This window comes from Nestor notabilis, unplaced genomic scaffold (genome assembly GCF_000696875.1).
Source record: "Nestor notabilis isolate BGI_N333 unplaced genomic scaffold, ASM69687v1 scaffold5304, whole genome shotgun sequence".
Classification (NCBI taxonomy): Eukaryota; Metazoa; Chordata; class Aves; order Psittaciformes; family Psittacidae; genus Nestor; species Nestor notabilis.
Genome location: NW_009925038.1, coordinates 1 through 13556, shown reverse-complemented (window position 1 = coordinate 13556; position 13556 = coordinate 1). Strand labels below are relative to the sequence as shown.

Below are 13556 nucleotides of genomic sequence, written 5' to 3'. Positions count from 1 at the left end.
AGTAAGCTCCCTTTTCTGGCCAGCTGATTAGAAATATTTCCTTGGTCTGCTCCCAGTGTTTGGAGGGACACATTTCCATTTGCTTCAGAAAAACAGAAGATGGGTTCCATTGTACCATGTAGGTCACTAACATGCCAGACCACTTCAGAGTAGTGTTATGTAGCCTAAATGACATCACACCAAGGGACATTCAAAGACACACAAACTCAGATGTACATTTGGAATGAGGATTCAGAGTATTATTTCAGGCTATGTCAAGGCATTTCTTTCTTACAAGACATTTTAGCTGTACACAGTTTTGCACAGGCAGCAGAAATACCATTTTGACTGCATTTTTAAGGTAACTGCTGGGTGAAGAGCTTGGAACTCCGTCTGAGCTCAAACAAGGCATAATTTCATGTGATGGTACATGAAAAATAGGTTAGTGAATGTATTCAGGAGAATTTAGATAATAAACCAGGCCAGATTAAGGAAGCTTATTAGGCATCCCAGTTAAAAAGAAGATAACTTGTTTTGAGGTTGATGATTCATTCACCTGTAAGTCTTTAAGAGACTTCTCTTGCTATATTTAGGTTTGCCTTCAAGTCAGATCAATTCTATCATTTCCCAAAGTAGCGTAATTTACATCTTCAGTGTTATAGGCCACAACTTATCTCTCTTTTAAATGATCCAAGCAAAGGGTTCGTATCAGCTTGAGAAGGACCTCAAAATAATCGACAGTGTTAAGCAGAGTGATGCAAGGCAGCTGCTCGTTATTACTCAAACATAACATCACCTATACTGCAGTGGTGCTCCTTGTGCCATTAAGCACAGTGCTGGAAAGGAGGCAAACCATTTTGCAGAGCAGTTACCTGAAGAGAATAATACTTGCACTTGGAATCTGAGTCAAGAAGAATGCGTCTGCTCTGTCCTTCATATACAGCAATAACAGTACTGCCCTGTCGTAATTGAAAAGTATCCCTGGAAGTCACTCAATACAAGCATTCATGCAGAAAATAACTAAACCAAAGACATTAAGAAGTTCATATCTTATCAGAGACCTGATCAAAAAGTAAGTGGAGTCTCTCAACCTCCATCTTTTTTTGACCAACCATCATTGACTAGGCCCATCACTAGTAGCAGAATAATGTAACTTATTTTGAAAGAGTACTAGTGGTGCCATAAAGCCCAGTTGTGTTTCTCTCCTCGATAGTAATCAGCAACCCAGGCTGAAAAAGAAGCGGTTACCTTTCTTGAAGGATTTTGTAAGTTATTTTACAGTAAGATTGTGTACAATGGAAATAGTCCAAAAGACACACTATGATTAAAAAGAATAAAGAATTGGAGCTGATGAGGATCAGCTAAAGGTGAGGATGAAAAACACAACATACTATGAAAACTTTTCTTAACACCGTTAAGTCAAGCAACTAATTTCTTAGGAATTACATTCTTGAATCTGAACTGCTTTATGCTAGAAACAACAGCAAATGAAGAGTTGACCAAACTCTGAAGTGAAATGACAGAAAACAGGGTTCCAGAACTGTGGCTGAATGAGGTAGACTATATCATGAAAGAGATGTGAGTATTAAAGTGAGTTCAGGTGCAATTGAAATCCCTTGCAAGAACAGTAGGGAAAAAAGGGAAAAAAAGTTTTATGTTTTGCTTTAGATTACAATGCAAAATTTTGACAATAGCATGAAGGAAAAACAAAGCAAGCCTTCTAAAACAGGCTGGTTTAAATAAGAGGGAAAGCCTAATACAGAAGAAAATATTTATGCTGTGTTCCTTCTCTTCTGATAACAAAGTTGGTAACTTGCTTTAGAAGACTCACTTTAAGTGTCAAACCACTGCATTCATGAAACTGCCTCCAGATGGTTCCTTTTAACAACATCACTGTCATTTACTTTTCAGTGTTCCATTAGTTCTGCAGTCAAGCACTCCTCAGCTGGCAGATAAAGATCAAAATGTCATTTTGAAATGGCAGAATTTGTGAGTTGATGTATGAGCAGTGTCCAGCTTTTATTCACCCAGTTTCTTCCTGTGTTTTTCCAATGAGAAAAGTTTTAATTTGCTGTCAAGACAGCTGCAATTATGAATGGTTTATTATTACTACTCTGATCAGGATTACTGTTCAAAGGGGGGAAAAAAAACCCCACAACAAATTCAAACAGTAATGGCCTTTTAAAATTGTCCAGCTTTTATTCACCCAGTTTCTTCCTGTGTGTTTCCAATGAGAAAAGTTTTAATTTGCTGTCAAGACAGCTGCAATTATGAATGGTTTATTATTACTACTCTGATCAGGATTACTGTTCTAAGGGGGAAAAAAAAAAAAACACAACAAATTCAAACAGTAATGGCTTTTTAAAATTTCACTACTTTGGGTGGAAAACACAACACTCCAAAGTGGAATGCATGCAGCCCAGGGGATGCACAAGACAATCCACTGGAGGGAAGTAAAAAAATAATAAATAGACCAATTAACATTTTAATTACTAATGGTTTTAATTTAGTTAATAAAGTAGTATTTTCAGTAGTGTTTATTTCACCTTTATCTCATCTTCTTAAAGTTTCTGTTGTGCATGTTCTATAGGTTGCATAACAGATGACAGTAGCGCATGTCTAGTTTATGAATAAATCAGTATAAATACATTGGTGTGCATGCTAAAAAAAAAATAGGGATGCACAGCCAGTAAAGTTTGGAGACCACTCGTTTATAGGTCTTCAGCACCATAAAGTAGCATTTGCTCCCTTGCTAGAAGGAGGTAAAAATAATGGAGGAAGAACTGCATGCAGAGAAAACTTTTCAAGTGGGCTGCATTTTTCAGTTACTTACCTGCAAGTTTAAGCACAGGCAGCAAGTGATTTTTCCGAAACAGTTAAGTGCTTAGCTCACACTATGCCTAGCAGTTGAGAAACCCTTGAAAGTCCCATGAGATTCTGACTGGTACCTAGAGGCTGCCAAAGGCCATTAGAAATCTTATTCTGGATGATTTAAGTTCAGGCCCATTGACTTCCAAAGAGATTTAATATTCTAAATACATAAAACTCAGTTTCAGCAATAACTTATGCCACTGCATCGCCTGGCCCGTTTTCTAATGCAGATGTAAAAAGTCAGCCTATTTTTATTTAAATTGTTTTGAATACTCACCAAAATAAATCCCTGCTAGTCACTTGACACCTTTTTTTTTTTTACTTGCTAAAAATCATCTACTAAAATATTCACTTCATTTCTGCAATGGCCATGGGTATCAACTAGGTGAAACAGTAAAGTTACTAAAACTTCTGGGAAGTTTCACTTAGCGTGCATTATTAAGAAATAATGAAGTAAGGAAACCATGTTAACAAGACCTTTTAAAATCTGATTACCCCAACTAATGTCTTTTTTCTATCATTTCTGTGCCAGTGAGAATGAAACTGAGTACTTTAGAATTACGCATTTTGAGATAAATTCTTTTACTCCACCTGAAAAGTTTCCAAGCAGCACGTAGCATTGATTACAGCTCTGAAACTCTCAGTAAAGCATCCTTTAAAAATCAGAGTTCAAGCATTCCTTTTAAATAGCTAAGGAAACAGCTAGAATAACACAGGGTTTTTCTAGTCATACATCACATCCCTCCAAATTCTAGCACCAAGAGTTCACAGAATTGTTTCTCTCACATCTTCTCACTCTTCTTTTTGGCTGCAATTGCTCCTGCGTAGTAACTTTTTCCCCTTCTTAGTTAGGTAAATTACCCCACAGGTGCTACCACCATCACCGATGGGCTCCGCCTTGGCCAGTGACAGGCCCATCTTGGAGCTGGCTGGCATTGGCCCCATTAGACACAGGAGAAGCTTCTGGCAGCTTCTCACAGAAGCCACCCCTGCAGCTCCCCCGCTACCAAAACCTTGCCATGCAAACCCAATACAACCAGTAACCTGATTATGCACAGAGCCTGCATCCGTCTAGTGCACACGTGCAGATGCTACTGCCTTTATGAAGATGCCTAGGCCCTCTGATCTTGAAGAGTAGTAACACTTCAGGGACAAAAGCCAAAGGATGCCTGTCCATCATTTTCAAAAGACAACCACTGCTCAAGGTAAACTGCAGAACCCCACATCCAACCAGTATCATTGAGAAAGAACAATGTTTGCATGCAATAAAGACAATTTACTGTTTTGGTGCCACATGTTACTCCTTTTAAGTTACCCTACCTGTTTGTGCCACCACGTGGGTCCAGCCACTCCAAACTGCTCCAATCTTTTCATGTGAAAAAAAATGAGTCTCTATCTTCTTGGGCTCAGCAAGAAAGATCTCTTTGCTCACTAGCTGCCCGTGTTTGTTGCTACCCCAGACATACAGGTGTCCTTCATCTACAATAGACAGAGAAGTAAAATACGTTGAAAATGGTACGCACAGACTACCATCAGATACAGCTCTGTCTCAAAACAGCAATGTGGAGGAAAGAACAACATTTCACTCAATTTGTATTTTCAAAGTATGTTTTTTCCTACCACTTTACCACAAGCATGCACACTGTAACTAGGGCATCGGAAATATTTTCAAGGGCCTTAACAACACGGCCTGTTTTCCAAGGGCTACATTGGCTCCCTGAAACAACCCAAGCTCAAACTGCCTTGATCTCACTTGTAGTGTAATTTTCATTAGAAATCCAACAACAGCAGTCAACTTCTCTGAGGAAAAAAAAAATCAAAGCATCTTAGGGACCCCCAAGGAGCAGTCCATCTCAGTCCACCCTGGTTTTGCAGGCCTGCTTTTACCTCCACCCCAAAGCTTTGATTTGGTCCAGTAAATTATCTTATGAATTGCAGCAAATAATTTAACTCCCTTCTAGTTCCTGGGACTCTTCAAAGCCCGGCTGGCTGCTCCTGCTCCGCATTACAGTCTCTCTCTAAGAGCTATGGACTTCTAGCTCTGCTCATAAATCTCCTGCCTTCTTCAGCTTGAGCAAATTCAGTAAATCCCCTAAAGCAGGGACAGTCTAATACTCAACTTGGGCAGACACACAGCTACGAACATACAACTAAAGTAGGTGCCACCCATCACAAGGCAAAATTAAGATATTATGATGCCTCGAAACAATGCTAGACAAGTAGTGAGAGACTTCCGCAAGTCATCACTTGTCTCCCCACCTCTTTTCTAGAGTAAGCATTTGTACAAGTGCACACTCCAGGATTCCACACACAGGGATAATTATATTTACAGAAACATCCACATTGCTTCATATGTTTCACCAGTGCACGCTGGAGTTGCTCACAGCAATTGAATGTAACAACATGACTGTTCAGATGAGTCCCTCTGCAGATATTACATACAACTAATTCCATCTTTTCAGCAGAAAATCATTCTGCCCAGGTTCTAGGCCTCCATGTTGGAAAAAACCACACAAAAACCAAACCATAATCCACAAGAAACACTTAACAGAACATCAGGCCTCTTGAAGTCCTCTCCCACCCTGTACAAACTACAAGCGTAAGAAACAAATCCTGCAAACATGAAGTACATGATCATGGGCCCAGAAAGACTGGAAGCCATATCATTTCCAACGTGGAACTGTTCCAAGCACATGTTCACAGCACTCAAGGCTTCTGAAAGTCTCAGGTCAGCACTGCACTTCACAAGCAGCATGACAGAAGCAAATCTTTCAGAGAGTGAAAAAAAAAGAATAGGACTTAGGCTTCAATATATTTAATGATCTCAGTTTTTTAACACTGCCTCTGTCACCTCCTTTGCTTTTCCAGAAGATGCCTTTGCTTTACCCTGGGAAATATCATATGCTCAACCCTCATCTCATTTCTTGAGTAGGCTTTAAGAAAAACTTAAGACACTAACACTTAGCACCATATTCCCACCACTGGAGGGTTCTCCCTAGTTTGGATGAAGGTAGAGTACCATTCCCTTATTTTTTGTTTTCCCTCCGAAAAGAAGAAAGGAATCCTTTCAAAAGGATAACAGATCTCTTCAAAAAGATTCTTTTCAGGAACCACCACTCACGTTTGCAACAGCCCACTTCAACAGATGAGTCAAACACTGCAGGTGCTTGGTATCCTACCAGCAGGTGGCTCATGGAGCAGAGCCAAAGAAAATGCATCACAGTGTGAAAGATTCCCAGAAAAAAAAACCCTGCTTCACTACTACACCCTGCAGTAGTACTTTACCAGATCATCTATCCTTAAAATACAAAATATATTAACCAATAACAAGCATCATGCAGGATGAAGGGCAGCAACAGCATCACATTATTAAAGTCTCTGGCATTTGCTCTGTTAATCTTGGTCACCCTGATGTCCAATATACTGCTCTCTTGAATAAAAAGCAAAAGCATGAAAGAATAATCTACTCGCTCTTTATTTAGAGTACTAATTAGCTAAAGAAGATTCTATTTGTCCTTACAGTCTTTACTAATCACACATATGCTCTGCATCTCAGAATTCAATATAATTTACGTCTTGGAACATCAATCCATACATCTAAACCTCCAGTGCTCCTTTAATGATGACAGAGGTACCACATGGCCGCATATTTGCTAAGAACTTGTTCCAGTAAAGTCTGGCAAAGACTTGTCGTCGTAAGGTTCAATATATTTTCCATGCTTCAGAAATGTAAGATTACAGAAGAAAAAGCTGTTCTGTTTCCCCTTCTCCTGGTCCACAACAACCACAAAACAAATCTTTACTAGACTTTCATTACTGGATACTTAATACTTCAGCACGGAAGTACTGTTTAAAGATCAAAGAACAACTGGCAGACATGAAAGTGCTTAAGTGATTAAAGCAACTTCCTACTGCTTTAAATAAGCCTTGTGCTCTCACACTGCCTTACACAGATCTGCCCACTGTTACATTAGAGCCACCTAATATAGTTCAGGCTATCTCACATCCCTGAACAGCACAGTCCCATGCAGAGGTATTAGGTTACGCAGAAGGAGGATAGCCACAGCAGTCCTTCTTGGGACAACCACTTAACCTTTCTCCATGGACAAAGCATTGCACTGGTTGCAGCGCTCAACCATCCAGAGTTATCCAACTGCAGCTCCAGAGATTTATCCAACCATGTGCTTCCACAAATCCTTTCAGAGTTTCTAACCTCTAAGAGCCCAGACCTTTACTTACTCATAAGGGCTAAGTCTGACCTCAAGAAAAAACACGCAGAATTTAGGTAATTCAAACCATGCATTAAAAAAAATTTTCTGAAGGTCTCAGAATCCAAAGCTATTACGAAACAATTAACCAGCACTAATGAGGCCAGAGCAACTATTACCAGTCTAACCAAAAGTGACAAACATTCCCAAAGCACGCAAACCTTTACCGGCTGAGATGAGGACTTCCACTTCTGTACCTAAGGCCTACCTGTGAGCGACACCGAATCATGGGAGCCTGCAGCAACTGCCTTCACCTTTACATCTTCCAGACCTAAAGAAAAATTAGTCTCAAAATTTGTAGAGCAGGTATCATTTTATGCATAGACATGCACACAAACATAACAGGATTATGATAAATTTTGTAATAAACCCCTCTGCTTTTTGGCCATAGATACTGCAAGAGTCTCTACCATTTCCTCCCATAGATTATGATCTCGTATGCCCATTCTATCCTTCAAATACTCCACCATATGCTTATATTACCAAGTGGCTTTATTATAAAAGGATGCTATGTATCACTCCAAACTATATTTCTGCTCTATCCACCTTTGCAAAGGAATAAGATTCCTGGATTACCTGTTACTTCACAAGGTTCCTTTGCTGTCAAGAACAGGGGGAGGATTTTCCCTTGGTGTGCACGCTTTGCCTGAGACGCCATGCCAGTTCCCCACTGAAGCACCAAACCACTCTCTTTCCAGAGTAAGCACAGACAGAAGAGATTAAAGCACATCAATGACCCACAAAAGCACTTAAGTCATTAATTAGGTTTAAAGGTACATTCACTTAATTTTCACTGATTCAAATTACACTTTAAAAGAGCTTTATGCCAAAAATATAAAGATAACCCTGGTGATGTCATCAAGCAACAAACAGTTCTAGTCTCATTATGCTAATATTCTAGTCTCCTAAGACCAAGAGGATACTAAGCAACCTGCCTCTGCCCTGAGGCCTATATTAGGACATTACTGAGGACTCAGTAACAGAAATCCCATAGCTGTAATGCCTCAGGAATTTATAAGTTCACTGCACTTTCTCTGCCCTTTCCTTCTCTTCATGCTTACTTGTTTGTGCAGTCCACCACATTGAGGGAATGAAGGCACTTTTCTTCTCCTCAGGAAAATTTGACCTAGCTCTAAATCAGTATGTTCACTGAGCATGGAGCTCAGGGAAGTTTAATTTCCAGGATTCATACAAGCACCAGAGATCCCACTCTTCTTCCAAGCATCTCTTTTAATCTCCAGCTAGTATGGATTCCAGGTAGTAGAATCTAAAGTTCATACAGAACTAAACCCAAACCAAATAGAAGTTTGTTGTTCCTCAAGTTTAACACAACCATGCAAATTGGAAGGGTTTGACTTCTACCGTTATTCCATGAACAAACTCTTCAAGTCTCCAAGAACAGCAGAAGAAATATTTAGAAGTTATGACCATCCCAAGTCTACACACAGCAGACAGTGGGACAGTCAGGGGACCAGATTTCTCAAGGTGTGAGCATGAAATTAACTCTGAGTAGAGCCTCTCCTTACCCTCCAAAACAAATTTCATTGTTGCCATTTTTCCAGGTGTCAGTTTCAAACACACCATTAAAAAAGCCACATTTCATGTGCAGTTCCATTTTGAAACATCTTACACAAACTAAACCCATTATTTTGCATATCATAATGAATTCAAAAGCCTCAGAAGGTATTTTTATGGACCAGAAATATTTTTTCCAGAAAAAGCCTCCTTACGTGTTTTTGTCTCAGAACAGGAGAAAAGAAATCAGTAAGTTTTCCACCCACCAGAAAATCAACTTGTTAATAAAACGTTACACTGAGGTACTGAAGAACTGTTCTTCACCACCAATTTCCTGGAAGTTTCTAGCATGTTCATTATTCATGTTAATTTGTACCAAAATCTTTGTATAAGACTTTCAGGAGTATTTTTTCTGTGATAGTTACAAATAAATAGAAGCTAAAATAAATTTCACTGTCTTTCCCTCCCTCTCCAAGCCATTAAAACTCCACTTCATTTGTTACTAAAATGATAGTAAAACTATGATGTATTTACCTGTAGCAGCAAGGGCATGTCTCAGTCCTGCAGCAACATCCACCACCTTCTCTTTGAGAGACTACTCAAAGAAAAATAAAGGGGGGTTGGGGGGAGAAGTATTTGAGTTGCTTTTTGCATTTAGTGCCTCTTGTCACAATGCATATCAACGGCTTCTATCATAAAGGAAGTACATTTTGACCAACAAAAATTAGTGGGAACATCTTACAATAAATAAATAAGTGAAGCAAAGCAAGTGTAAGCACAGCTTTGTGGCAATAAATAAAAAGCGATAGTGAAAACCTTCACATAAAAGAAGGAACCTTGGCAATACAAGTATGTTTATTTCTTAATTTTAACTCAGTGTTCCTCAAGAATTACACCAAAACATCCACAGCAAATACTGGTCACAAGCAGTAAAAAGTTCCCTCGAGCTGTTCAGTCTAAAGTGACTGCTTGCATTAGACCTGAGAGGTCATGTAGATGGCAAGTTCCATTAGTGTTCTCCATATAAAAAATTACAGTGTAAATTAGGGATTAACTAGAACTCCTGTCGTGAATTTATATAAACTGTTTGGCTTATAGCAAACAACAGGAAAGTTATTTTCATGTTCCAGAAGTCTCGGTACCTCTTAGTTACAACATTTTAAAACAATTAATTTGGAGGTATTCAGAACTCCCCATTCACACCTAGCAGCGCCTCATCTACAGATACCACCATAGACTTACAGGAACAACGTGAGTCGGAGTCCAGCCTTCAGAATTTACAACTGAAGGTACTGGACAATGGAGAAATTACTTTGTCCATCCTGTTTCCTTGGAAGCTGATACTGTTTGGTAAATAATGGCGGTCAGGTAAAAAACAAGTCAAGGTACTTGTTAATTCCTTTGCATGCAAAAGTAAACATCGTTTTAATCTCAAAAGTGATAAAATTAAAGTTTATTCCCTTAAGTCTAGTTTTCCTGCAACTACATATACGTTATTATTTTGGGGGTAACCAAGCTGTTTTTATAGCCAAGAAACAATACTACAGTCCTCATTTTGGAGGAAGAAACTCTGACAGTTATAAATGCACTCAATAAACCCAATACATACTTAAAGAACAGGACTGCTGCACAAGCAGCACAAAAGCAATACATAAAAGAATTGGCAAGGCTAACTTTGCTGAACTCCATCGTACAAGTTTCTTTTTTTCAGGGTGGATTACTGTTTTGTTTTGAGCTATAGAGCACAAACCTCCAACAAGGTACAGTGAAGGTACATACCCTTCACATAGCAAAACATATCTAGTATCTTACAAACTTGAGGCAAAACTTCACTTAGAGAAAATTTGCAGTTTCACTGCCATTCTTCAGATGTTATCAAAATACATTATGAAATGCTAGAATTCCTAGTGAAAGAGACAACTGTATTGGAAGTAGGCAACTTCTTCATACAATAAGAAAAGCAGCCTTAGCCTCTCATTTCTTGGTCAACAACCATCTTTGCTCCTTTTTTTAAGTTTACTGTAACAGACAGGCTTTATGAAAAATAGTTCAAGAGTCTAACTTAAAGCCCACTGACATCAGATGGCCTTGTAAATTGCTGAAAGCAATAAAAAGTAGAGAGCTCTGAAGCACAATTCCTTTCAAATCTTTACCTCAATCTTTTGTGGAATCAAGCAGGGACCTGAAATTTGAGGAACTCCTAATTGTCCGAAAGAGTTAGACCCACAGGACAGAACTAGGCCAGATCCTGCAAAATGAAGCGTTAGAGCCAAATCAGAAAAGCCGTGAGCAAAAGCTAAGCACTCTAACATTTTAACAAGCAAAATATATCAGCCAAGTAGCTCAGAAAAAGGACTTAACACGTCCCATTCCAAAGCCCCGTAGGCTTCTGGTCTTACACACCATGTTCAAAGATGTGAAGTTCACTGGGATACAAGGAACATGGAGTAGTTCAGTTTGCAAGGCAAAACCTGTGAGTGCCGGCGTGTCACACAAGCAACAGCAATTTGAAACTTTCAGTGTGTTCTCTACAGGAAGATAGTTCTTCAGCTCTTAGAAAGTCAGATTTACCTACTAACACAACTGTAAAATCCCAGCCACAGGCAACTTGCTTTACACAAAATCCAGACAGGGCAGTGCACAAAGTAAAATGTAGTACATCTTCTCTGTGATTCAATCCCAGCTGCCCATCTTTGTTATGGCCACATACAAAGAGTTCTCCTGCACCTGGAAATAAAAACAAATAAATAAGTAAAATTCATGTTCCACTGCACAAACCAAAACGACGAGTGTACATCCATGAGATCCTGTCACAAAAAAGGATAGTGATTATGTGTCATTTTAGGCACTGCAATCAGGCAAAAAGAAACCGTTACTTCTGATGCATTAGAACCATCTCTGAATAGGTACAGCTATGCAGAGTTGGGTTTTTCAAGGGAAACAATCCATGTGGAAAGACAGGTACCTCTCACTAAGATGCATAATGTAGTTTTTTTATCACATTCACATCTGTCTGTATCCTTTCTTCCCTATATTTAGCTATGGCATACAGCAGAAACTTTCCAAGATCAGATGCTATCTTCTGCTCCTTACCTTAAAACTTCTCAAAACTTACTTCTCAAAACAAAACTTCTCAAAAATAATATCACACTTGACTCCTCCCTTGCACACTCCATCCTCAACACAGAAAAACTGTCTGCTTTGTATGAAAAGCTGTTCTATGAAATAGCTTAAGAAACAGTCCTCACATAGCCATGAAGTGACCACACAAGATGAACAAAACAGAAATTTCCCCAGTTTCCCCAAGCATTGAGTTAACTGGCACAGGAGGAATCCGTTTTGCAACTAAGAATTGTACTTGCTCAGAAACAGAGTCCAGAGATAGGTGGCAGCACCAAATCAACAGGGAAACAGACAAACAAAAGCGTGTTTAAAAGTCACACACTCCGTGCGAGTGCAATGTTTTTACCAGTGATAACTGCAGAGTGTCCCCCTCCTCCAGTAATGCTTTTAACGTCTTGACATTTGCAGGAAACATCTTTCAGTGCCTGAGGTACCAGCACATCCTCTTTATGACCAAGACCAAGTTGTCCATAGCTGTTCGCACCCTTCAAACACACACAGAAAAACAACGCATTTTTTTAAATGTTAACATAAAAGAGACACATCTGCTCCTAAGAGCAAACGAGCTTAGCAGGGCTATGTCACAGGGTAAACTGACAGTATTTGCCCCTGAAAATCCCCCAAAATGGAAACCTTCTTTCTTACTGCTGTCATACAGGACCCCCGAACTACAGCTCAGGACCGTCCCAACTTTGCTGCCATTAAGGCTGCCCTTCCAACCCCAGCATTTTAAGAAACATATTGGAATACACCCTGGTAAGCCTTCAGCTGCAGATGATCAGTTACTAAGGGTGAAAGCCACATTACCAGGATGATTACCACCTGTTTAGTGTTATTGATTCCCACTCATCTCTCAAATCTTATTCATGCCAATGCTTTCTGGCAATCCACCTCCAAAAGGAGGTTGGGAAGACATGCTACCTTGTTCTGGAACTTAAGTAAAGCAGAAACACCTATCCCTCAGTAACTAAGTCTTTCCACTTACAGTGGCCACAACGAAAATATATCAATTATAATAAGTTTGCAGGTACAAAACTATAGCCACTAAACAAATCAGAGAAAGCAACCACTGACAACCTGTTATGTGTCATGGAAATTCTTAGCCAATTTAAGCTCTGTGAAGTGTCCAGCAGTTTGAACAGCAACCTTCGTTCACAAAGGTGGATTCAGTAACCTCCCTAGCCCACACACTGCCATAACAGCAAGACTCAATGCCCACACTGCTCCCAGCTGGTGATTCCCAAAGGATGCAGCACCTGGTGTATCTTGAAAAGACACATTTAACAATAAACATCTTGTACCTACAGAAATAACGGTATTTTAGACAAAAGCATCAGGCTGATCTCCTCAGCCTGTACTTAACATGTGCATGAAATGTCAGGATTCAAGCTCAACAGGTAGATCAAGTTGCTCTCTCAGTCACTACTAGTGGTAGACTGTTTTAGAGCGTGTTACTACTTAACAGGCATAATTCTTTTCAGGAGGCATGTCACAAGCTCTCATTTTAGCCTGTAACTCGCAATGAATTTCCAAGTCTTCAAAAGCAGGCAAGCTGAGGTAAGGTGCAGAAAGAAAGCAGGAACCGAGAACCACACATGCCTACCCCGATGCTAGCACACCTATCTCCATTTACCCTTCCAAAACTCATGGGTTGTTACCAAAGATGCTTGTCACACAGCAAAACGAGCTAACGAGGAGAAGAGATACCCGTTTAATGGCTCTCGAAGCCAAACGCGCGTCCACCCGTCCTTCACACCTCAGCGGCGGCAGCAGGTCGCAAGCACCGCCCCAGCAGCCCCC

At 39.8% G+C, this 13556-nt stretch overlaps 1 protein-coding gene across 1 annotated transcript; it reads right to left on the bottom strand.

The window, feature by feature from the left end:
* Nucleotides 1-4170: 4170 nt before the first annotated feature.
* SERGEF (secretion regulating guanine nucleotide exchange factor) lies at nucleotides 4171-13259 on the bottom strand (the record flags this gene model as incomplete). The annotated part of the gene is made up of 8 exons (XM_010012860.1): nucleotides 13249-13259; nucleotides 12103-12242; nucleotides 11205-11360; nucleotides 10787-10881; nucleotides 9168-9228; nucleotides 7695-7808; nucleotides 7327-7389; nucleotides 4171-4329 (listed from the first exon to the last, which is right to left on the bottom strand). Coding segments are annotated over exons 1-8 (799 nt in total), but the record flags the coding sequence as incomplete, so codon positions are not given.
* Between the last annotated feature and the right edge of the window lie 297 nt (nucleotides 13260-13556).